The sequence below is a fragment of the Mastigoproctus giganteus genome, chromosome 6 (assembly GCF_048544385.1).
Source record: "Mastigoproctus giganteus isolate SK-2022 chromosome 6, ASM4854438v1, whole genome shotgun sequence".
Classification (NCBI taxonomy): Eukaryota; Metazoa; Arthropoda; class Arachnida; order Uropygi; family Thelyphonidae; genus Mastigoproctus; species Mastigoproctus giganteus.
In genome coordinates this window covers 213,541,630-213,565,993 of record NC_143580.1, presented here as the reverse complement: position 1 = coordinate 213,565,993, position 24,364 = coordinate 213,541,630, and the positions used below count along the sequence as shown (strand labels likewise).

Below are 24,364 nucleotides of genomic sequence, written 5' to 3'. Positions count from 1 at the left end.
TTAAAAGAGGATAATTTCACAAATTGCATGTATCAGAAAGGAATGTAGGTATAGCTGGCATTCAAGATTGTTGTGAGAAACTTTCAAAGTATTTATAACTCAAAGGACTTCTGCCATTGAGTATAAATGCTTAAAAAGATTGTCAAAAACCTATTTACTAGTTTCAAAAGGTAGGATGCAATGTGAGTGGAAACTTTCATTTTCTGTACACACTGGTTAAGATGTTGGTGCTGCAAAAATAATAACACTTGTCTGATACATGAGCTTGAACCTAGTCCACTCAAACATGTGCAGCTGCACTTTCACACATCAGCTACTTTGGGACACAAATTTTGCTACCAAAGATTTTTTTCTGCTTCCATCTATCAGTTCCATTTATTTTCCTTAAAATTCTCATTTCTGAATAATTTTATCAATGCTTTTATTTCTACCCAGCATTCAAACATAGGTTAAAATAGGTTTAAAACAGTATTATAAACAGCTAATCTTGTCTTTTGGCTAATTTCTCTTTTGTTCCAAATAAATTTTGGAACAAAAGATCCATTGATTTCTTTATTTATTCTATTTATTTATTCCATTGATTTCTTTATTTATTCTATTATTTATTTAGATGTATAATCATTCATCTTCATTAAAACTGTCCCCAGATATACAAAATTAAAAATGTTCTTGTTTATACTCTGGCACGACCACTCAGTCAGTAGAGTTTACAATAAATCATCGATACAAATCGTTAATCATATTTAGCGGTCATGGGCTTAAACCCCAGTCCACTCAAAGAGTGCATACTACTGCACTCACGCTCCTGACCACTTGGCTACGTCAAGTCTAATGTTGTTTCAATTTCTGAAGATTTAGGCTATATACACTAAATTTTCCTTGTCTCTCCTAATTTTTGTTTTTTTGTAACTAATTTTCATGGCAAAATTCTCTGTAATGTATGTCTATAATTTATTTAGCGATTCTTAATTATCTTACAATACTACTATAATTTATTTATATAATATGATATTGTATTATCATCAAATAATATAATTTTGATATCTTCTGCACTAAACCTTGTCAGTGACTTACATTATTTATTAAATCGTCCATGAAAATTAGTGATTAATTATTGGCAATAAGGTGTAGTCCTACCTCACTAAGTGAGATAGCTATTTTCCATTGCTTCTGCAATACTCATTGCAGATTTGTCACAGATGAAGACTTGCCACTTTGTGTAAGTTGTGATTCTTATATTAAAACATAGGATGATTCCCAACTAATGAACAACAAGTTCATTAGTTGGGACCTTTTCTAGTCAGGAACAACGAGAACTCATTGAGAGTAATGTCAATGGTAGCCCATAAGCCTTTCCGTTGAATTGGGTTGGTGCCAAAGCAAAAATTTGTCATTCATGATTTAATATAAATTTTTGCTATTTTACTCAGCTTCCATAACATTGAACAAAATGCTAATAATCCAATATGCATTATGAACAGATTTTTATGTATTATTTAAACTGGGGACCAAAAAAAGGCCAATCATGATCGACTGTTTGATTGCAAAGCATATAACAATCATTTACAGTACACAGAAATAAAAAATATACCTATACATTTAAAAAAAAAAAAAAAAAAAAAGTCAAACATTCCACAAAAAATTAATATCAAAGTATTAATGTATTTTTATTATAAGTATTACAAACTTACATTGTAATATTAATACTAAATATCATGCACATGTTGATGATCATGCACCATCATTAACACCTAACTTTGGAAACAATTTGTGAATTACTAATTTTATTGACAATTCATGCATTAGATTGGCCAGAGAGCCAACTAATGCGAAACATCTCAAATGTATGTTTCGCAGGCTAGTTGTGATATGGTGTCACATGCATTTTAAAAAATGCTAATTAGCATTATAATAAATTGCATTCTTAAAAGTTAAGTACTTAATATTTTTTGTTTGTAAAACATTTACAACCAAATATTTCAATGTGAGAAATGTTATTAATTACTTTACAGTGATTCATAAAAAATTAATTAATAATAAAGTTTAATAATTAATTACTTATAATAATAAATAATCATTGATATAATTAATTATTAATTATAAACAGCACATTTTATTTAAGGCAGTTTTTAAAACATGTTGCATGGTAGAAAAGGTTGTAGGTCCCTAATTTAACATACCTGTATATTTGCATTTTGATCATTTCATCTTAAAAAAACGCCGTGTGTGTACCCTGTACACATGAAAGCGGTTTTATTTTGTGAAAACATCTTTGACAAAAGTCAAAACCGTTTAAATTTTTAAAATCAAACAGCTAGAACAGAAGTTATGAATGATGTAACGTTTTATGCTCGTGTCTGCTACTTACTCTACTGAATCAACATTAGTGACCGAGTTAGCGTTACTTAGGAAGTGATGTCATTTGAGTCATTTCCATCTTGCATTTTCGTTACCAATTGATTTTACTTCAATTCAAAATATTTATTATGAACAATGTAACATTTTATGCTCACGCCTGCTACTTACTCTACCAAATCAACAGTAGTGACTGAGTTAGCATCATTAGGGTAATTTTGGAAGTGACATCATATGCATCATTTCCATCTCACATTTTTGTTACCATTCGGTTTTACTTCAGTCCAAAAAGTTTTAGTAGGTGCTGCCAAAGATGTTTTCACATCAAAAATTCATAAACAAAACAAGCAACAGTTCATTAAATTAGTCAATAATGAAGCAGGTCAGGAGACTCACACTGTGACTCCTGAGTCTCATATTACGAGATCAGCCATCGCATTTAACCTTTGTTTTAATTGAACATTTTTGTGTTATCTTTTTACATGAAATGCATAAAACTACAGTTCTATTTTATATATGGTTTATGCTGAAATATTTTTCCTAAAATCAATGTCAGTATTTCTTTTTAGATATTCAATGAATTCATTACCTACCTCTTAAATCAAAGAAGGAAAGATAATATTTTGTGTTAATGATGGCAATCAGTAACAGCAAGGTACTGTTTATAGGAACAGAGGAAACTTATAACTTATTATTTTAAATTAAATACTAAACAAATAATATGCCAAAAAATTTACAGTTCCAGAGGGTATGGGAATTACAACCCATACAAGATGTGTTCAAAAAGTTCAGAAACTGAAGGGTGTATCTTGAAATTTTAGTGTTATAGCAAGTTTCTACTTATCACTAGTTGTGCTTTTAAAAAGTGCCAAGGAACTCACAAAATACATTTTTTAGATGCTGAACATTTCCAGAAACAAGAAAAACAGTCAGATGATTTGGCAGTCCTTATTAAGGCATGCTTACAAAGTCTGGACGTTTGTGAATGATTCACCTTTGCTGAAGCAAACAGATTCCTACCATCTTCTAAAAACATCTGTTTTTAGAAGATGGTACTCACATTTTGTGAGTGAGTTCCTTGGCACTTTATTTGCCCACATTTGTAACCTGATCAGGGAAAAATTTCCAACAAAATTGGTATTTTTTATGCCACACGTCAATCAATTTTAACACAAAATTTAGGAATGTCATGTGTTTTGGCAAAGTTTGTGTCTCACATCCTCACTGATGATCACAGAAAGAGGGGAGTTCTCACATGTCAGGATCTTCTTCAAAGTGCTGCTGACCTGTATTTTGTTTCTTTCATCATCGATATATGGCTATTGACCCAGAAACAAAGGCTTAATTCTCTCAAGGGATCACTCCATCTTCTCCAAGGCCCAAAAACGAAAGCTAATCTTGATCAAATGTGAAGACCACACTTATTGTATTTTTTGAATCACAAGGTATTGTTCGTTATGAATTTATTCTTCATTAGCACTAGTAGCAATTGCTCAGAGGAATATGATGCTAGAAAATAAGCTTATACAGCATCAGCCAAAAAAAAAAAAAAAAAATTTTCCATTTCACCCATCCATTCACTCCAAATGTTTGTCTAGTTCTGCCTAAAATTTATTTAAGCTGTCAACTTCCACAACAACAGTTGGAAGTTTGTTCCAGCAATAAACCACACGCTGGCTAAAGGCAAATTCCTGCACATCTATTTAACAACTGCCTTTCCTCAATTTGAATTTGTCCCCTCAGGTGATTAATCTGGGCAAGAGGAAGGGCAATCCCATCAGCATTGAGCTTCAAGATCTTACCATTCAAGATCTTATACACTTCAATCAGATCCCCTCGCAAGTGCCTAAGTCTCCAGACACTGCAAATTGCAGAACTTAAGCCTTTCTCCATAAGGGCAACCCTTTGTTCCATTCACCAATCTCGTTGCCCTTCTCTGTACTCGTTCCAGCAGCTCTACATCCTTCCTGAAATTAGGCCTCCAGACCTGTATACAGTACTCAAGGTGAGGCCTGACCATTGCCTTATACAAGGAGATAATCACTTCCTTATCCCTGCCAGAAAAATTCCTGTATATTATTGACAAGTCACCATGAGCTACTCTTGAAAACTGTCTGCTCTGCTTAGAAAACTTCATATTTGACTGCACAATTACCCCACGTCTTTTTCATTCTCTACTATCCTGAGCGTATCACAGTTGATATGTTACTCTGGGGTTATTGCTACCCATATTCAGTACTTTACATTTGTCAATGTTAAACTTCATTTGCCACCTCTCAGCCTATATGGTCAATTTTTCTAGCTCCTGTTGCAGCAGTGTACTGTCATTAGTGTCATTAACAATCCTGCCAATCTTCATATCGTCTGCAAAATTGGACATGAAACCTGATATACCTTCATCAATATCATTAATAAATACAGAAAACAACAATGGGTCCAACACTTCATGGACTAATGTTATTAGTCCATGAAGTGTTGGATTAATAACATTAGTCCATGAAGAGCAGTGTCCATTGATTACCACTCTGTCTTCTCCTGCTCAAGCATCTCTTTATCCATAGTGGCAATTTGCCCTTAATGCCATACTGCTCCAATTTGTACAGCAGTCTTCCATGTGCAACAGTATCAAAAGCTTTCCTAAAATCGAAGTATATGATTCATGATCAAACAAAGAAACAAGAATATTACAAAGTAGTTCTATGGCAATTGTGCAACACTATTAGGAAAAAAGTGGGTGGAAAAGTGGACTTTGGAGAATTGACTATTGAATCATTACAAAGCCCTACATTGTCATTAAATTCCTAGTATATAATATTAAATATCTGCTTAATCCTTGAAAGACTGAAAAATTAATTTAAAAAAAACAAAAAAAAACTACCTGAACTATCAGATCCTCCTTCTGGACTACCACTTGAATACATAGTAGCTAATTTACCATCTAAAATGAACCGGAACCATCCATTACTCCCATTAGAAAGTTCTAAAGCAGCAGCATCACTCCATAAATAGAGACAATCACGTCCTCTAACTATACTCCAATCTCTCCAGTGATAAGGCCGTCCAGGTAGAATTTCTTTGGCATCTTCCATTGCAATTTCTTCTTCCTCCTTAAAAATTAAAAAAATGGGAAAAAAATCATGTTTATAAAATTCATTCAATATACCTGGTTTCTGCTAAACACATTGCTGAGATTAAAAATAACAGACAATCAAAACTGTGATTCCAGAATGCTACAATACAATGGGGCATACTTAAAAATAGGTTGCCACTCATGTTTCTAGAGTAATCAATGGATTTCATAATTTATATTGCAATAGTGATTTTCAGAGAAATGGGTCAGAATTGTTTTCCAACTTAAGTTACTTAACTTTTCTAAAATTTCATAATGAAAGTGATTAGTACACTCACACAAGGTCATTAAGGAAAGACAACAATTTTGAATGTGGGGTTTTTTTTTTGTTTTTTTTTTTACGTAATGACATCAGAGTTTGGTATCATTAAACAGGTAAGATGTGGGAATTATTTATTATTCAAACAACAATATATTCATTCAATTTGTGAACCTTATACAGGCAGTTCTTGCTTTACGAGTTCCCGGGTTTACAGGGTTTTTTCCTGCCAAGTATCAAGTTTCCACAAAATCGAAAATATGAACATTAATTGCAAAAAAATGAATGTTAAACATTCATAAATACCGCATTACAAACCACATGCATAGCTATACAATACAGTGTACCCTGCTTTATGATATTAATCAGTTCCAGAGACACCATCGTATCGTTAAAATATCGTAATGTGAACCCAATAACACACTGTTTTTTGGTAATTTGTTTCAAGATCTCGGAAGTTGAAAATTTCACTGTATAACTAAGCTATTTATCTCTCTAAAATGTCATTTTTAAGGTCACGAGTGTGACCTTAAGGCCATATAAAAGGTCATGAGCGTGGTTTGTAAATTGTATTAGTTCCCAATTCAAATCATTAAAATGCACTACGCTTTTATCGTTATCACATGTTCCCTTATAAGAATCAATTTTAAATGCCTTTGTGATATTTTTCTAAAGCACATTTCTGGAGGCCACGACCATAAAACAATAAAAACAATTTGCACTTTCCAGTTTATTGGGCTTTTCTGTTACTGCAAGCAATTATAAAGCAATTATAGTAAACTCAATGTTATTGCATTTCGAAAATACCAATAGCGGGAATTGTGTGGTTTTTTTAGGTTATTATGGTGAAATGTGTTTCCCCTCTACTTCAATCGTATAAAGAACAAAAATAAATTTTCAGAATCTTCTCTTCATTTTTTTTTTTTTTTTTTTTTAAGCTTTGTAAACTTGTTACTCCACGCGAATTGTGTTATTTGCAATTTGTGTGTGCCGTTAAAAATGCGTATGCATGCAAAATTAAAAGAGAAGATTATCTTGGAAACAAATGCCCCTTGAAAATTTCTGAAGACAACTCCTTGTGCAACAAACCAACGAGTGCTGAGCCAATAATGAGTGATCAACGAGTGTGCATTTAGTCGATGATGATGAAGAATAAATATTCTTTAATATTTTTAAGTCGTAAATAATTTCTCTATTATTATAATTTGCTTGATTTTACAGGATACGTTTTCATTTCTTTCGATAAATCAATCTTTGTTTAAACAAACTAATTAGCTAACTAATTTCATTGTTGAGAATGTAACCCCTATTTTTAACCTTATGTCTATGGGAAATAAATTCCCACTTTAGGAGTTTGCTTTACGAGCACTCGCTAGGAACAAATTAACTCGTAAAGTCGAGAACTACCTGCAACCAGTGGTTCTTCACAGATGTGTCCCATAGCAGCTATGATTTCGCCTTTCAATTCTTCAATGTTATGCAGTTATTATGTTATGCACTGTCCTTCTTATGTTATACACAAAAGAAATAACAGAAATTCTGCTTTGATGAGCACAGTAGCCAACACTAACCACAATTGCTCAGGGATGATCCTATTGTTAAAATTTTCTTACAGGAAATTAACTACATTTATCACATGTGGCCTTGCTCTTCTTGTTGGAAAAATGTTTCTTCCATGTTCACTCCCACAGCTGAAGAGTTTCAGGTAGCTTTCTGTATTAACTCTGTCACCAAGGTAAATTGATTCAATGATTTTGGCTAATGAAACTGTGCACTGCACTATACCTTTTTCAGCAGGCAAAGGCATCTCCTCATGTCTGCATTGGGGGGGGGGGGGTCCCACCCAGAACATTGCCTACCGGACGGGACAACAGTCCCATGAACTCCCAACTGTGACATTTTGCACAACCTATTCAGCCAAACCAACATTGGACCGCCATCCAGAAAAACTTGGCCTCAAGTTTTCCTGGATGGTGTGGACCTGACCCTACGGTCTGGTTTGCTCCCACTCATGCACACATGCCACATTGGCAACTTGAGCCAGCTCCCCTGTTTGGCTCACTGTCTTACCTATTCCTGGCAAAGTGGGGAGGGGACAGTTTGCTGTCCCCTTCCCCCCTGCCACCCTATTTCTTCCCTCTGGTGGGGCATGGACATGCCCCACTGTAAACTGGAGTTGCCTTCCTTTCGGCTCCATATTTCTGTCTATCTGCCCCCCCCCCCAGTCTTCAGCCTTCACCCCACTCTATCTGACAGCAACGTGAACATGCCCCAGACAATCTAAAATCACCAATCTAAATTAATTTTGCCCAACATTTTGGACTTCTAGCGCTCCCCGCAATGTGTACGCAATTTTTTTTTTTTTTTAAGGTCCTAGCCACTGAAATCTCAGGAAATTAGGTGGCAGGACCTGCCAGAGTGAATTATATACTAGTGAGTACCTGGTCTGCCTCCATGGGGTGAAAGTGGGACAACGGGCCTCAGTAGGGGTCTGGCAGCTAAATGACCAGATGAACAACGGTACAAGGCATCACACATATACAAAGTCCATACACTTTGGATCTCTGGCTTTTCCAGTCAACTGGTTCACCCACAATGTAAACTACGCAGAGATGGGGGGAACCCCTGGTGCCGCTTGACCCTAAACACACTTTACACTTTATATTCTATTTACTGATCGCCAATATGGCTGCCGTTGTGAACAGACGTGTGTTTCATCGCTCCGTGAAATTTCAGTTTAAAAAATGTGTTTTACTTCCGTCAGTGCCATGAAATGTATCCTCACTTGAAGACAAACTGGACTGGATTCCACTGGTGAGAAACTTTTGCCTATATATTGGGAATTTGGTCAGGTTGAAGCGTTATTTATCTGTATCCTTTGTTGCCAGACCGCATGGTCACCATGTCGATGACAATAGGGCTATAGAGAGGCTGCCGATATAACACGGCGGCCGCGTTTCCACCTGACACCTTGACTGGGGAGGTGCCCCCAACTAGTGCAAACTGAGCAGTTGTTGTGCTCTATCAATCTGTGCCTTTACCGAATAATATCACCAAAGAAATATGACTTTAATGTTCCCCCCCCCCCAAATAAACTCTCCATGGAGAGAGAGAGAGAGAGAGAGAGAGAGAGAGAGAGAGAGAGAGAGGCTATCTTCGCACCTGTGCTTCTACCAGAAATCTGAATGCCATGAACGTCTTCGTCGCTACTAGATATCCCGCTGGGAAAGTAGTCCCATCCTTTTAGGAGCATTTCTATATCTGGCACCCCCCCCCCCTTCCCCACTCCAAGCGCTGTGGGGAGGCTTCAAAACTTTCACAGTCCAGTGTGTGCCTTCAAATACACCCACGAACTTGTGGTTGGCATCAATCGCCATAATTTTTAACAAACCATCTAACCCCAACATTGTGAACCCAATTAACCAAACAGTCCCGGTAATGGGAATCCACGGATATGGAGGGGAAAGACAAGCACAAACACTCCCTGACAGAGAGACACAAAATGATGACCCCGTCATTATTGATCAACTGGAGGATATAGAGGACACTCGACCTGGGACCCCCAACCAAGGGGAAAACCTGCAAGCGAGTGGTTCCCGAACCGGAATGCGAAACATGATTTCGGGTTGAAACAAAGGAACAGCCAGAAGCCAATGCATCACAAAAAGAAAGAAATGATGAAAAACAACAAGAACTATGTCTGGACCATACCATACCAGAGGGCTCCGTATACGAGAAAACTCTCTTTCTGAAAACGGCCCTCGAAACCATTTTTAAGGAGAATCCCATTAGGATATCGTCTGGCCTGAGATCACAGATTGTCACCATCTTTCACAAGATGGAGACAATTCTGCATGACACACATGTAGAAAATGAGAGAGCCATCACACGGTTACACGTCTACATCGAATGCAGGGCAAGACAAATGCCACAGCGCGGCCCGACATATTCTGAAGCGCTGAGGACCAAACCTGCCACTACTATTGTCAACACCACCAAACCTGCACCCAGGAAGACATTGCTCCCTACTCCACACCTCGTGATTCTCAAACCTACAACCACAGACACTCTTAAAACTAGCGAAGAAGTCAAGAAAAAGGTCATTGACTCCCTAACTCAAGAGTTTAGAACGGCTAAAATCAGAGCCATTAGGAAGACCCGAAACACAGGGGTGATAATTGAGACTGAAACCAAAATTGATGCAGATCTCATTATCAATAACTCAAAGATTCTGACGCTTGGACTCTGCTGAGCTGCCCAGAGAAAAAGGCCCCTCCATTGTCATATTTGATATCGACAAAGACCTGACTCCTACTGCCTTATGTGAGGAGATATATATACACAATCTCCAGCAAGACTTACCCGATAGAAACCATACTACCCTACTAATGCCCAAGCACCAAACCAAGAGTAGGAATGATAACCGGACAAACTGGGTGGTCAGGCTGGCCCCTGATGCATGGAAACTCATAACAAAACAAGAGACTATACATCAAATGGAGCTCACATCGCTTCAGGGAGCACATTGCCGTGCCAAAGTGCTTCTGGTGTTGCCAGTTCGGCCACACCACTCACACATGTGCTCTACGGGAGGCAACCTGTGGACACTGTGCTGAGAAAGGGCACAACTTTGGAAATCGGCCCAACAGAGAAAATGATCCAGTCTGTGCAAATTGCAAGTGGCAAAAGCTTCCCGACGCACATTCAACCTGAGATAACAAATGCCCTGTCTATATTAAAGCAAGAAGTGCCCAACAACTAAAAATCCATTATGGGGACTCTGCCTAAAAGACATAACCAGTTGCCTGAAATTCCTCCAACTTAACGCACAGCGAGCAATGGCTGTAGCTGGACATATCAGACAGAAGGCTGAGGAGGAAAACCTCAACATCCTCCTGCTACAGGAACCCTACACCTGTGCGGGCACTGTCCGGGGATATGCACCTAACGACAAGATCGTCCAGGTGGATGGCGCAACCCCCTGGGTTGCAGTGGTGGTCAGGAATCCGGATATAACGGTCACTAAGATCTTGCACCTGTGCTCTGAGTGGGCCTCCTGTGCACACATCGTCTCCTCCCTAGGGGAATTCTATGCGATCTCACTATACTGCCATCCAGGGGAGGATATGCTTCCAGCAATTCAGTACTTACAAGTCCAAACTGAACTCTCAGGAGCAAAAATTCTTGTCTCTGCTGACCTCAACTGCCGCTCGCCCCTGTGGCATAGCGAGACTCCGGAGCGCAGAGGCTCTAGAAACGGCCAGCATATGAAGGAGTTCCTGGCAAACAGCAGCTTGTTGTTATTAATCGTCCTAACAACCTTCCCACATTCACCTCAACCCTATGGGAGGCCACTATCAATGCCACCATGACTACCAGAACCCTTGCCGGCCACTTGACAGACTGGACGGTGCAGGAGGACTGGACCAGCTCAGACCACAGGGCCATCACCTTCACCATGCAAAGATCACTCTACCGAGCTCCAATAAACAGCTTCAAACAGAACAGGTACACAGTTAACAAAGCCAACTGGGATGCGTTCAAAGTTGCCATCATCAACAATGTATACAATCTGACAACCGACCAACTACAACCAAACCCTGGATCAACACCAACGTGCGGTCACCAATGCCATTGTGAGTGCAGCTAATCAAACAATCAAGAAGAGGATCCCGATGCCCGGCGCTGTCCCATGGTGGTCGCGGGAACTCGACCTGCTCAGGAGACCCACGAATCAGAAGAGGCACGCCTTCCAAAGAGCCAGACGAACATGGCCCCCCCCATGAGGTAGAGTTCTTCAGGCAACAGTACAGGGAGGCCAGAAACACATACACTGCAATGATCAGGCAACGGAAAAAGCACTCCTGGGAGCATCTAGTCTCCACTGTGGGCAACTCGAGCCCATGGAGCATCATTTACCGAATAACTACAAATAAGCTGCCCAGGGGAGAGGTGATACCCTCCACCATCACCCCCAAGGCACCATGACCAACAACTGGCAGGACACCATCAATAATATATAAAATGCCAATTTCAAACCTGTAGAAGGAGACAACACCCATGAACAACAACAGATATGCCAGGCCAATGAGGCCTACCAGTCGCCCCAGGTAGAGGATCCCTTTACTCACCTAGAACTCCAAATTGCCGTAAACAAAATTAGAAACAAAAGAACCCCTGGACTCGACATGCTTAAGCCAGAACTGGTCAAGAAGGTGGCCGAATTTACTCCGGACCTGCTCTTGGAACTGTACAACCACTGTCTTCACTCTGGCGCATTCCCATCAGATTCGAAAGTTGCTAGCATGAAACTAATTCTCAAAAATCCAACTAAACAGCCACATTTACCAGAATCCTACCGATCAATTGCACTCCTCTCTGTGCTCAGTAAAGTGCTAAAACAACTGCTCAGAGAATTGAAATACACTACTCTACAGCAAATCTCCCTGCAAACGGACAATATGGCTTCAAGTCAGGAAAATCCATCCTGGACCCACTGGAGCACATCCTGAACACGGCAGAAAACTGTTCACAGAAATATCTACTTCTCATCTCTATCGACTTTGCAGGGGCATTCGATGCCCTTTGGTGGCCGAGCGTCCTAGCAAGACTCAGGGCAGCTCATCTGCCGACAAATCTGTACAGCTGCATAAAAAGCTACCTGAGCGGAAGAAGGGTCTTGGTTCAGGCGCCATACTGCAGGGTCGAGCGCCAAGTACACCAGGGATGCCCGCAGGGCTCTGTATTGGGTCCCCTCCTGTGGAACTTTGTCTTGGACGAATTTCTCCACCTCGACCTAGGAGACGTACAAGCACTGGCGTATGCCGATGACCTTTCCCTGGTGCTAGCCGCAGACTCAAGAGCCCAAATGGAAATTCTTGCAAACACAGCGCTAACCAAACTCCAAGAATGGACGGAAAGGCACCGTCTCACAATCTCGCCCACCAAAACTCAATCCATCCTACTGAAGGGTTACCTAACCCCAACCAGACCACCACAGATTAGAATACAAGACAGAACTATCAAGCTAGTTACTGAACTGAAATACTTGGGAGTTATCCTGGATAGGAACCGGTAGTTCACTCCACACCTAAAGTACGTGCAGAATAAGATAAAAAATTATGCAGCCATGCTCGCCAGAGTTACACGCCGAGACTGGGGGCTGAAAAGGCGTACTCTGGCGACCCTCTATAAAGCAGCAATCATCCCGGCAATCCCATATGCCTCTGGCACATGGTACCACAAGGCCTCAACCGTGATAAATCGCCGACGGCTTGAAATTATACATAGACCAATCTTATTGACCCTCACCCGTGCATGCAAAACAGTGTCGACCCACGCACTGCAAGTGATTACAGGGGCTCTGCCCTCGACCTCAAGGCTGCCCGAACAGGCATGCTGTAGCAGCTTGGACGGGGAAAGGTTACAACATATCTGGACCATACAACAGATCTGACAAGCAATTGGAAAGCCCAGATGAACAAGCTTCAAATCTACCTCCGATCAATCTGGCAACAGCGCTGGATAGACTCTGATAAGGGAGAAGTCACACGAAAGTTCCTTCCAAATCTGGAGCAAGTGTACCCTATATTTCCGACATGGTTTTGCCCCGGACTGCATGTCACCTACCCCCTTACAGGACACAGAGCGATCAGTCACACGTTTCATCTCCTTGGAATCACAAACAATCTTGCATGTGCCTGTGGCTCCCTCGAGACCTGGGATCACCAGATGCATGAGTGTGAACTGTATGATGATCTACGTGCCCAGCTGATCACACAAGTGCGCTGCAACCCTAAAGACCAGGAGCACCACCTGCTAGAGGATGGGACAACCTACAAAGCCTTAACTGAATTTGCTCAGAGCCTATACACTAGACGACTAACCCTTCCACTGCCTCCAAATCACGAACAACAAGGACAAATTTAGTAACTCCATGCACCCCAAATCTGAAAGCTCTATGATCAAGTGGAAACTTTTATAACTCCATCCATACCAGATTATTGGGGTAGGACCATTAAATATCCCAACTCATCACCAACTATAACCAAACGAACATGTATCACAGGAGGAGTATGGGGGGGAGAACCTCCCAATTCTACCCCAGTGGATAACACTGGACATCATGGCAGAACTGAAACTCACCTCAACCATACTCACTTCCTTTTCTCTGCAAATTGACTCACCGACAGGACATAGCTCCCAAGGGCAACCTCCAAACAAAAGAGCAAACACAGCCTCTGTGCACAATATATGACCCGGACTTGCATCCTTGTTGACAGATCCATTCTCCCAAACAACAACGGAATCCGCCCTAATGGACAATAAATTCTACTCTTCCAAATATCCATGGACGGGACATGGGCCCACGAGCGACTACTCAACAAATGCTGCATTAACTGTACTGAATTGACTTCAACTTATTGATCCTACATCTCCAGCATCAAATGGGCCAGGATTTGCTTCTTGAATACTCCAACTTGACCTACAGACGGAGTATACACCAAAAGCGGCGAGAATTCCTCTACGTGTGGACGCTAAAATCTATTATCCTATGGATGCTAAAATCTGATTTAACTGGACGGGTCCCATTTCCAATGAGCGACCTCCAAATAAGCGGCCAAACTTCGCTCACACGGACATCAGAGAAGAGGAGTTAAATCCTACAAGCAGCTCAATTCTACTAGTCTATACCAAATGCCACATGAACAAATCGCAGTCTCTGCATGCACGCCGTATTGGCGACCCGAGCCAGCTCCCTTGCCTGGCTCAACTATTCCACCCCTCCCCGGCGGGTGGGGGAAGTGACGGTTCCACCGTATCCCCCCACGCACACCCCCATTCTTACTCTCTGGTGGGGCATCGGCTTGCCCCACTGTAAACTGGAGCTGTCTTCTCTATCGGCTCCATGTCTCTGCCTTCCTCCCCAGTCTTCAATCTACTCCCCCACTCTACCTGCACGCAATGCCCCACACAATCTAAAATCACCTTCGCCCACTACTTTCGGCCTCTCATTCCTAGCGCCTCCCTGCCACGCAAGCGCATAGAGGGTGTATATATGTGTATATATATTTGCGTGTAGCATGTGTGTATATATATATATATATACACACACACTTGCGTGTATTATGTATGTATATATATATATATTTGTGTATATATACATATTTTTTTTTTTTTTTTTTTTTTTTTTTAAGGTCCTAGCCACTGAAATCTCAGGAAATTAGGTGGCAGGACCTGCCAGAGTAAATCTTAGTCGACTAGTGTTTCCTGGTCTGCCTCCACGGGGCTAAAGTGGGGCAACGTTAGGCCTCAGTAGGGGTCCAGCGGCTAAATGACCAGATGAACAACGGTACACGACACTACACATGTAATACACTTTTGAATCTCTGGCATTTCCAGTAAACTGGCACACCCATCACAATGCAAGCAATGCGGAGATGGGGGAAACCCCTGGTACCGGTTGACACCAAACACACTTTACACTTTATATTCTATTTACTGATGTAGACACTAAGGTGGAAGTTCACTTTATTAGTGAACCATATGCAGTGGATAATTGTTGTGTTGTTTTCCAAATATTGATGGAATTAATGAATAGCCTTTCATTTTCAACACTGATCAGAAATTGATACATCTGCATTTTGTAAGAAAACAGCTTTAAATCTTATCAAACAATGCTTTTAGGGATTTGTTTTAAACCCAGCTGGTTCAATGGTCATTTCAAATTTCCCTGGCTACAAATAATCACCCTCTGTACACATGCTTAGAGAGATATGCTTAATCCCTTTTCAATATAGTTTTTAACCTTCAAAAATACACACTTACTGTAAAAAAAAAAATATGCTCTCATTGTAACAATAATTCCCAATGAAATTGTTTTTTGGCACCAAGTTAAATTCAGAGAGAGTATGATTGTTGCTAAGGCAACAGTGTGATTTGTGTGCCAGATAGACGGATACAGTAAGATTATGAAGCAAAATAGCAAAATAGTAAGATTATGAAGCAATGTTAAAGATCAATGCTGAATTTGAATTGCTTGTTTGTTTGTTATTTGGTTTTTAGGAGTATTAGCAACTAAGGCCATATTGCTCCGGGGATATGCCGTGGTCATTCCCTGACCTTTCCGCATCCTCCGTATTTGGTGGTCACAGGCTCAAACCCCTGGTCTAATCAAGAAGCATGTGCTACGCACTGTTGCTCCTGCCCACCTGGCTATGGAGACGCCAATTTGAATTGCACCAACAACATTCTTCTTATCATTTCTTATCACAGAACCAGTCTATCCGGACCTGTTCGGCAAGAAAATCTTACTTTAACACTATGCTTCAATAAAAACTTGCAGTTGAATAAAAACTATTCACAACAAAAACATGCTGCTTAGCAATATACTTTATCCTGCTTACAGAATTTTCCCATGAAGCACCAACAGAGCTTACTAACCAACAGAGCCTCCCACATCTTACATCTTTAATGCAAGACAAGGCAGTTATTTTACTGGTGCAACTCACCAACGAAAGCCCAATACATCAAAAGAACATGTATTGGGTGCAAGAATTTTTGCTGATGCTGTTGCCGCAGAGTTAGGTGGGTCGGAAAACTGCTAGTTGGGGGGATACAAGGACTAATAGATTAACAGTAGCCACTGGCAGAGGTGGAAGTCATTGCGGTACAAGTAAACACATGGGTTGTGTTAGGGTAGCCAAGAATTGTGTTAGGGTAGCCAGGTGCATGTATACCTGCGTGTACACCAATGCCAGGAGTTTGGTAAATAAATTTGATGAATTTGAGGTATTGCTCAAAACATCAAAGGCAGATATTGTTGGGATATCAGAGACGTGGTGTCACACAGATATAAGGAATGCGGAACTGGAATTTGGGGAACACAATGTGTATAGAAAGGACAGACAGGACAGGAGGGGAGGGGAGGGGAGGAGGGGTTATGCTATTAGTTAAGAAACACAAAGTCCAAGGAAGTGAAGCCAGTCGACATCGATGGACAGGGCAGTGTCGAGTCAGTTTGGTGTGACATAAGCATAGGGAAATCAAAATTGAGAGTAGGAGTGTGCTATAGGCCTAATGACTCTGATGAGTATAATAAGATATTGTACAGGGAAATAGAGTGGGCCAGTAAATCAGAGTCTTATAATGGGGGATTTTAATTTCCCAGATATTGACTGAAATTTGTGGGTTGGTCACTCGCACACTAGCAAGGCTTTTGTGGATTTATTGGATGATTGTTTTCTACATCAGCATGTTCGTGAGGCAACAAGAGGGAGCAATACTCTTGATCTGATTATCAGTAGTGATTCTTCATGCATTAAGAATCTGCAGATAAATGAACCACTATGTGGCAGTGATCACTGTGTTGAAGTGGGATTTACTCAAGGAGGTAACTACCATCAGAGGTAAAGGGAAGGGTTTTTGTTTTCGTAAAGGCGACTAGGATGGTCTGAGACAGTATTTAAATTCTATACATTGGGACCAACTGATGATGTTACCAACAGCAAACTCAAAATGGGTAGCATTCAAGGAACTAATCTTGGAGGCTACCAGGCTTTACATACCAACTAAGAAATAGTGTTCAAGGTTTAGGCCTAAATGGTTGTCAGATGAACTAATGAGACATGTGGCAGAGAAGAAAAATGCATGGGATACATTTTTTTTTTTTTTTTTTTTTTTTTTATGAGAACCCCAAACACGAGAGGTATTATAACCTATAGTACTTAGTACCGTGCTTGGGTTGGAGGTTGAGAAGACGAAAGAAGATATTTGTTGATATTGGACTTGAACTTCTGTAGATTGTAATTTTCAGGAAATACGTATGAAGGAAGGTTGTTCCAGAAAACGGCAGTTGAATGAATAAATGAGGAAGATGAAAAGTTGGTTCTGTGGGTTTGAAGTTGGACAGTAAATGGATGTTGGCTGGTGGCGGCACGTGTTCGGACTGTTTTGAAAGAGAGAGCGGGAATTATAGAAGCCAATTCAGAAGAACAGTGCCCATGGAAGTATCTGTAGAAGAGGCATGCAGCAGAAACAGTGCATCTATGAGACAGCGAGTGGAGAGACTCTGTTAGAGATGAATCATTAATTAACCTAACTGCCCTCTTCTGAATGGAATCAAGAAGCCTGAGAGAGGTTTTGGGGGCACCACCCCAGATGTGGGAACAATATTCCATGGCAGGGCGGATTTGCGATTTATACAGAGTGAGCAGCTGTTTGGAAGAAAAGTAACGCCGAGAGCGAAAGAGAAAACCAAGTTTTTTAGATGCAGAGGAAGCAATATTTGTAATGTGCTTGTGCCAAGAGAGTCAGGGTAACCCCCAAAAGAGATATATCATTTTGCCTAGAAATTGGAGTGTCACTAAAGATAAGCATAGGAGCAGAAGAATCCTTTTTGCGAGATATAAGACAAGATTGAGTTTTAGAAGGGTTGAAATCAACTAAGTTGTCTTTGCCCCACTGGAGAATTACCTGAAGATCGGCATTTAAGGAATTGGCAGCAGATTTTCGAAAACTTGAAGCTGATTGAGCTGGACAAGGTTTCTCAAAATGGAAAGTTGAATGCAATGTGCTATCATCGGCAAAACTATGGATAGGATTTCCAGTCAATGGAAGAAGGTCATTGATATACAAGAGGAGAAGAGTGGGGGAAAGAACTGAACCTTGGGGGACACCGGCATTAGTGGAGAAGTTAGAAGACAGAGAGCCATCTACCATCACCCTCAGTGAGCGATCAGAGAGAAAACTGGATAACCAATTACTAAAAACAGTTGGCAAACCATAAGATGGAAGCTTGTTTAGAAGACCTTTATGCCAAACACGATCAAAAGCCTTTGAGATGTCAAGAGCAACTACTTGTGTTTCACCGAACCTTTCCATTGAATTAGTCCATAAATGGGTAACATAAGCCAGAATATCACCAGTGGATCGACACTGACGGAATCCATACTGGCGATCGTTGATCAGACGGAAGGTTTCTAGGTAGTTTAAGAGTTGGCGGTTAATTGATTTCTCCATTACTTTAGAAAGAGTAGAAGTAATTGCAATGGGACGATAATTGGATGGGAGGGATTTGTCACCCTTTTTAGGAATTGGCTGGATATGAGCAAATTTCCAAGCAGAAGGAAAAACACCTTTGGAATAAGAAAGTGAAAAAAAGCGGCAAAGAATAGGAGTAAGTTCAGGAGCACAGGTTTTGAGAACAAGTGGAGAAATACCATCAGGACCTGGAGCTTTCTTAGCATCAAGATTCATCAAAATCCTTCTGATATCCTTTTGAAGGAAGACCACAGGAGGCATTGAATGGAGCGTGTTAGGAATGGTGGGAGGTGTTTTACCAAGATCATTAATACATGAGCTCGAAGAAAAATGGGATGCTAGCAGGTCAGCTTTATCCTTGGCTGAAGTGACAACTGAACCATCTGGTTTGGACAGAGGTGGGAGCAGAGATGGGCAAAAGTTGCGGCCAATAGCTTTGGCAAGAGACCAGAATGCTCGGCTGCCATTAGGGCAAGAAGCAAGTTTTCTACTCTTAGCCTGTTCAAACTCTAGTTTGGATTGATTAATAACTGCTTTACAATTGTTGCGAGCTTTGGTGTAGGCAGAAAATGAAACTGAAGAATTAGAAACAAGCCAATTACGATATGCAACGTTCTTCTCTTGGACAGCCTTAGCACATTTATTGGAAAACCAAGGTTTAGATAAAGGACGAGATTTTAAAGTGGAGTGTGGGATAAAGGATTCCATTCCTGCAAGAATAATTTCACTGACACGATCTGAGCAAACGTTGACATCAGAAGTTTGGAAACAGTAATCAGACCAAGGAAAAGAAGAAAAGAAGTCTCGCAGGTCATCCCATTTTGCATTCTTGTAATGCCAAACAATACGAGGTTGGGAATAGCCATGAGATAGAGGTTCCATTGGAGAAGAGGCAATCACCAAGTTGTGATCTGAATTGCCTAAAGGACCTCTCACTTCAACCTTGTACTTAGAAGGGTTGTTTGTGAGAAAAAGATCAAGCGTATTGGCTGTATGATTAGGATTGTCCGGTAATCTTGTAGGTAAATGAACAATCTGTGCTAGGTCATTAGTAATTGCAAAAGCCTCAGCATCTCGACCTGCTGGGTCGGTGTGACTAGAAAACGGAAGCCAGCTGGAGTTGTGAACGTTAAAATCACCAAGGAAAATTACCTCACTGTTAGGAAAGTTGGACTGGAGAAAGTCAAGTTGCAAAGAGAGGAAGTCAAAGAGCTCCAAGTGATTAGTGGAGTTGGGAGAACGGTAGAGACAACAGATGAATTTTACACAATGAGGCAGAGAGATTTTGAGCCAGAGAAGATCAAAGAGAGGAGATTCCAAATTGCCAAGTCTCTGACAGGGAATATCAGAACGGACATATGCACAAGTACCACCTTTGAGGCGAAAGGAATCATACAGCAAATAATTTGGACATCTGAGATGAGCAGTAGTTGAATCAACTGATAACTGAGATTCAGTCAGAAAAAGTACATGGGGTTTGGAAGACTGCAAGTGGAAATGGACATCGTTGAGATTAGAATTGAGACCACGTATATTTGTGAGATGAATTAGGAAGTCCTTGGGAGGTTTAGATCTTTTCGCAGATAAGCTTGCTCTATTATTTTGACAATTCATGGTGTATTCAATAGTAAGAAAAAGTGGGTGGGACATGCTGTATGATGTAATGAAATTTTTGGATATGGCGTACATGTGGTAAGAATATACCCAGATCTTTGACATAACGTGGCCTCGACAATGCTCCCCGCATACACACTACTCGGACTCCCTCCAGTCACTATCTGGCAGAGCAGAGGTAGCAAGATTATACACTAGCTGATCCGGAAGCTTCCTAGAGAGTTACCAATAGGTTCAGTCCGGTGTACTAACTAGCGGCCGGCCTGCGAACACCGTTTTAGAGCTGTACCCTCGAAATGTAAGGAATATTGGATCTCGCCACGACATTCATCATAACCTCAAAAATCATCAATCATACTGCATGATGGAAGAGATAGGGAAGGGTTGGCCGGAACTTAGCTCTAGAGACTAAACATGGGTTCCACCACTTCAAGCCTCCAATAAGCAAAGTGGTGGTTTTTCACCGGTTGATGAGAGTCATCTACCACCTAGTAATGGGTGGTAGATGACATACAAATTAATGGGTGACATGGAAGCCTATGATAGATATAAGTTGGTCTGTAACCAAGTCACAAAGGAGATTAGGCAGGCAAAGGCAGACTACGAAAAATCCTTGGCAAAGGATGCAAAGAAAAACAGAAAAGAGTTCTTTACATATTTAAACTCAAGAAGGAAAGGGATGAATCAGACTGGTCCACTGGATATTGATGGTTCAACAGTTGAGGATCCTGCTCAGGTGGCTAACAATCTAAACGAGTATTTTGCATCTAGATTGACTCGTGAGGAGTTATTCAGGAAGGAGAATGATGTAGGTAAAGTAAACATTGGCAGTGAGCTGGATGATTTTGTAATAACTGAGAGGAAAGTGGAGGAGAGATTGTTGAGGATAAACATAAAAAAGACACCTGGGGTGGATGGGATCTATCCAGTTATATTAAAGGAGGCAGCAAAGGAAGTAAGCAAACCCCTAGCCATAATTATGAGAGCTTCTTTGGACTCAGGGGAGGTACCCATAGACTGGAGATGTGCAAATGTAACCCAAATTCACAAAGGAGGATCAAAGGCTGACAGAAGTAATTATAGACCTGTTAGTTTAACTTCTGTTCCAGGTAAATTAATGGAGGCACTGGTTAAAGAAGCACTGCAGGATCATCTAGACAAGAATTCAGTTATAGCTCAGACGCAGCATGGTTTTGTTAAGGGCAGGTCTTGCCTGACCAATTTGATTGGATACTATGATGTAGTCACAAAAGATGCAGGGAATAACTTTGATATTATATATTTGGATCTTAGAAAGGCTTTTGATACTGTTGCACATGGAAGACTGCCGCACAAAATGGAGCAGTGTGGCATTGGAGGCAAATTGCTGCTATGGATAAGGGGATGGTTGAGTGGCAGAAGAAGCAGTGGTAATCAATGGACACTGCTCAACGTGGACTAATGTTATTAGTGGAGTTCCTCAGGGTTCAATGTTGGGTCCGTTGTTGTTTTCGGTGTTTATGAATGATATTGATGATGGGATATCAAGTTTAATGTCCAAGTTTGCAGATGATACAAAGGTTGGCAGGGTTATTAAGGACACCACTGACGCTATGCTGCTGCAACAGGATCTGGAAAGGTTGAACAGATGGGCTGAGAGGTGGCAAATGAAGTTTAACATTGACAAATGTAAAGTACTACATATGGGAAACAGTAACCCCAGAGCAACGTATCAACTCTGCGGTACTACACTGACAGTGGTGGAGAATGAAAAGGACCTGGGGGTAATTGTGCAGGCAGATATGAAGTTCTCTGAGCAGTGCAGACGAGCTGCAAGAGTAGCTCATGGTGTCTTGTCAATGATATACAGGAATTTTTTAGCTGGGATAAGGAGGTGATTATTTCCTTGTATAAGGCAATGGTTAGGCCACATCTTGTGTCTGGAAGCCTCATTTCAAGAAGGATGTAGAGCTGCTGGAACGGGTACAGAGAAGGGCAACAAGATTAGTAAATGGAACAAAGGGTTGCTCTTACGAAGAAAGGCTTAAGTTTTGCAAATTACAGAGTCTAGGGACTAGGCACCGGCGAGGTGATCTGATAGAGGTGTATAAGGCTTTGAATGGTTTGAGCATGCTCAATGCCAATGGGATTCTTCATCTTGCTCAGAATAATCAGCTCAGAGGGCATAAATTCAAATTGAGGAAGGACGGATGTCGGATAAATGTGCGGAAATTTGCCTTTGGCCAGCGGGTGGTTGGTTGGTGGAACCGACTTCCATCACTTGTTGTTGAAGTTAATAGCCTAAACAAATTTCAGGCTCAACTGGAAAGGTATTCGGAGCGAACGGAGGGGTGAAATGGGAGTGGTGTGTTTTTTTTTTTTTTTTTTTTTTTTTTTTTGGCTGATGCTGAATAAGCTTACTTTCTTGCATCATATCCTCTACTAATGCTAATGCTAGAACATGCTCAGAAACAGTTGCATGTTTTCCTAATGACGCTGCATAACATTAAAAATTTTTTTAATGCAAGGAGTCCATGCATCCCTAACACTACCTGGCAACTGAGTCCTCCATGATACCTGGAATAAAGGTAATTAATAATTTAAAATTGGGTACTTCTTAATCTATTCATTATCTTTTTTTGGCTTCTGTGGCCATAATGCACCTCCCAAAGTTTTTTCATTTTACTCTGATCCAAGCCCGAGGTGGGATTCGAACCCGCGACCTTTGGGTTGCCAGGCAGAATATATACTTTAAATATAATTTTAATTAATTTCTTTATTTATGAATTAACATTAAACTAGAATTAAAAATCATCACAACAGCCACATAGCTGGTGGAATATCTTTTAAGCACACATTTTAAAGCACACCTTTTAAGCATATATATATATATATATATATATATATATGCCTTGAACACCAGTGTGTGTGTCTATATATATATATATATATATATATATATATATATATATATATATAGACACACACTGGTGTTCAAGGAAAGTGCATCACCTAAGAATTTCACATTTTTATCCCTTTTTCATGATGGTATGTTACATTAATGACTAGCATCACAAATAGAAATATAAACAAAAGATATTTATTAATAGTTAAGGCAAAACTAAGTAATATTTCACAAGTGCTCTAAAAATATTCCAAAATGAGCATTTCAACCTTTATTCGACAGTTTTGGTAAACACGACATTTATGGCTGAAATGTTAAAGAAGCCCTCAATTTGCTTCAGTTTTGAGGTGCAAATTAATATTTAATTGAACTGTCTCTGGCCCCCGATGACAGCAGCGGCATACTGTCGAGGCATTGACAAGATCAAGTTCTGAAGATAATCAACTGATAGTTGGTGGTTCCAAACACAAATTATGGCTTCCTGAAAAGTTCAATGAAGGGTCTTTGGTTTCTTTCTGGCAACTGGAGATTCCATGCGATGCAAACAGTTCTCTATAGAATTCAGGTTCGGGCTGTTTCCTGGCCAGCTACGAGTCGTAATGGACCATTCTTCCAACCATTTTTTCACCTATAGCAAATGTAAACACATTATTGTTGATCCTCTAAATGCAGAAATGAAGCTAAAGTAACTACAGAAGTACCTACTTACACTTTCCCCAGATGACAAGGAAAAGAGTCATCCTGAAAGATGCAGTTACATGGTAGGTCGAAATGGTCTCTAATGGTTGGCAGCAATTTGCCTTCCAATATAGCCAGGTATCCATTGGCATTTACAGAACCTTTTATAAACTGCAGGTGACTTACTCCGCAATACAAAATGCACCCCCATATCATTTGGCTGGTAGGGAATTTCACTGTAGATACTATACAGTCTGGATGGTATTCTTCACCACGTCTATGGCAAATCATTTGTCTCCCATTAGAGCCATGCAGTTGAATTTCATCTCATCCGAGAAAATAACTGACTTCCACTGCTCGGGGGTCCATTTGACATGCTCCTTACACAAAATTAATTAAGCCT

The 24,364-nt window shown here is 40.5% G+C and overlaps 1 protein-coding gene across 8 annotated transcripts in view; it reads right to left on the bottom strand.

Moving 5' to 3' along the window:
* Ufd4 (ubiquitin fusion-degradation 4-like) overlaps window positions 1–24,364 on the bottom strand; it is a 729,475-nt gene that overhangs the window by 472,706 nt on the left and 232,405 nt on the right. For all 8 annotated transcript variants that reach the window (XM_090376711.1, XM_090376719.1, XM_090376714.1 and 5 more), the window contains exon 12: window positions 5,234–5,462. In XM_090376711.1, the coding sequence (XP_090232837.1) occupies window positions 5,234–5,462 (229 nt within the window). The remainder of the gene's footprint in view (window positions 1–5,233; window positions 5,463–24,364) is intronic.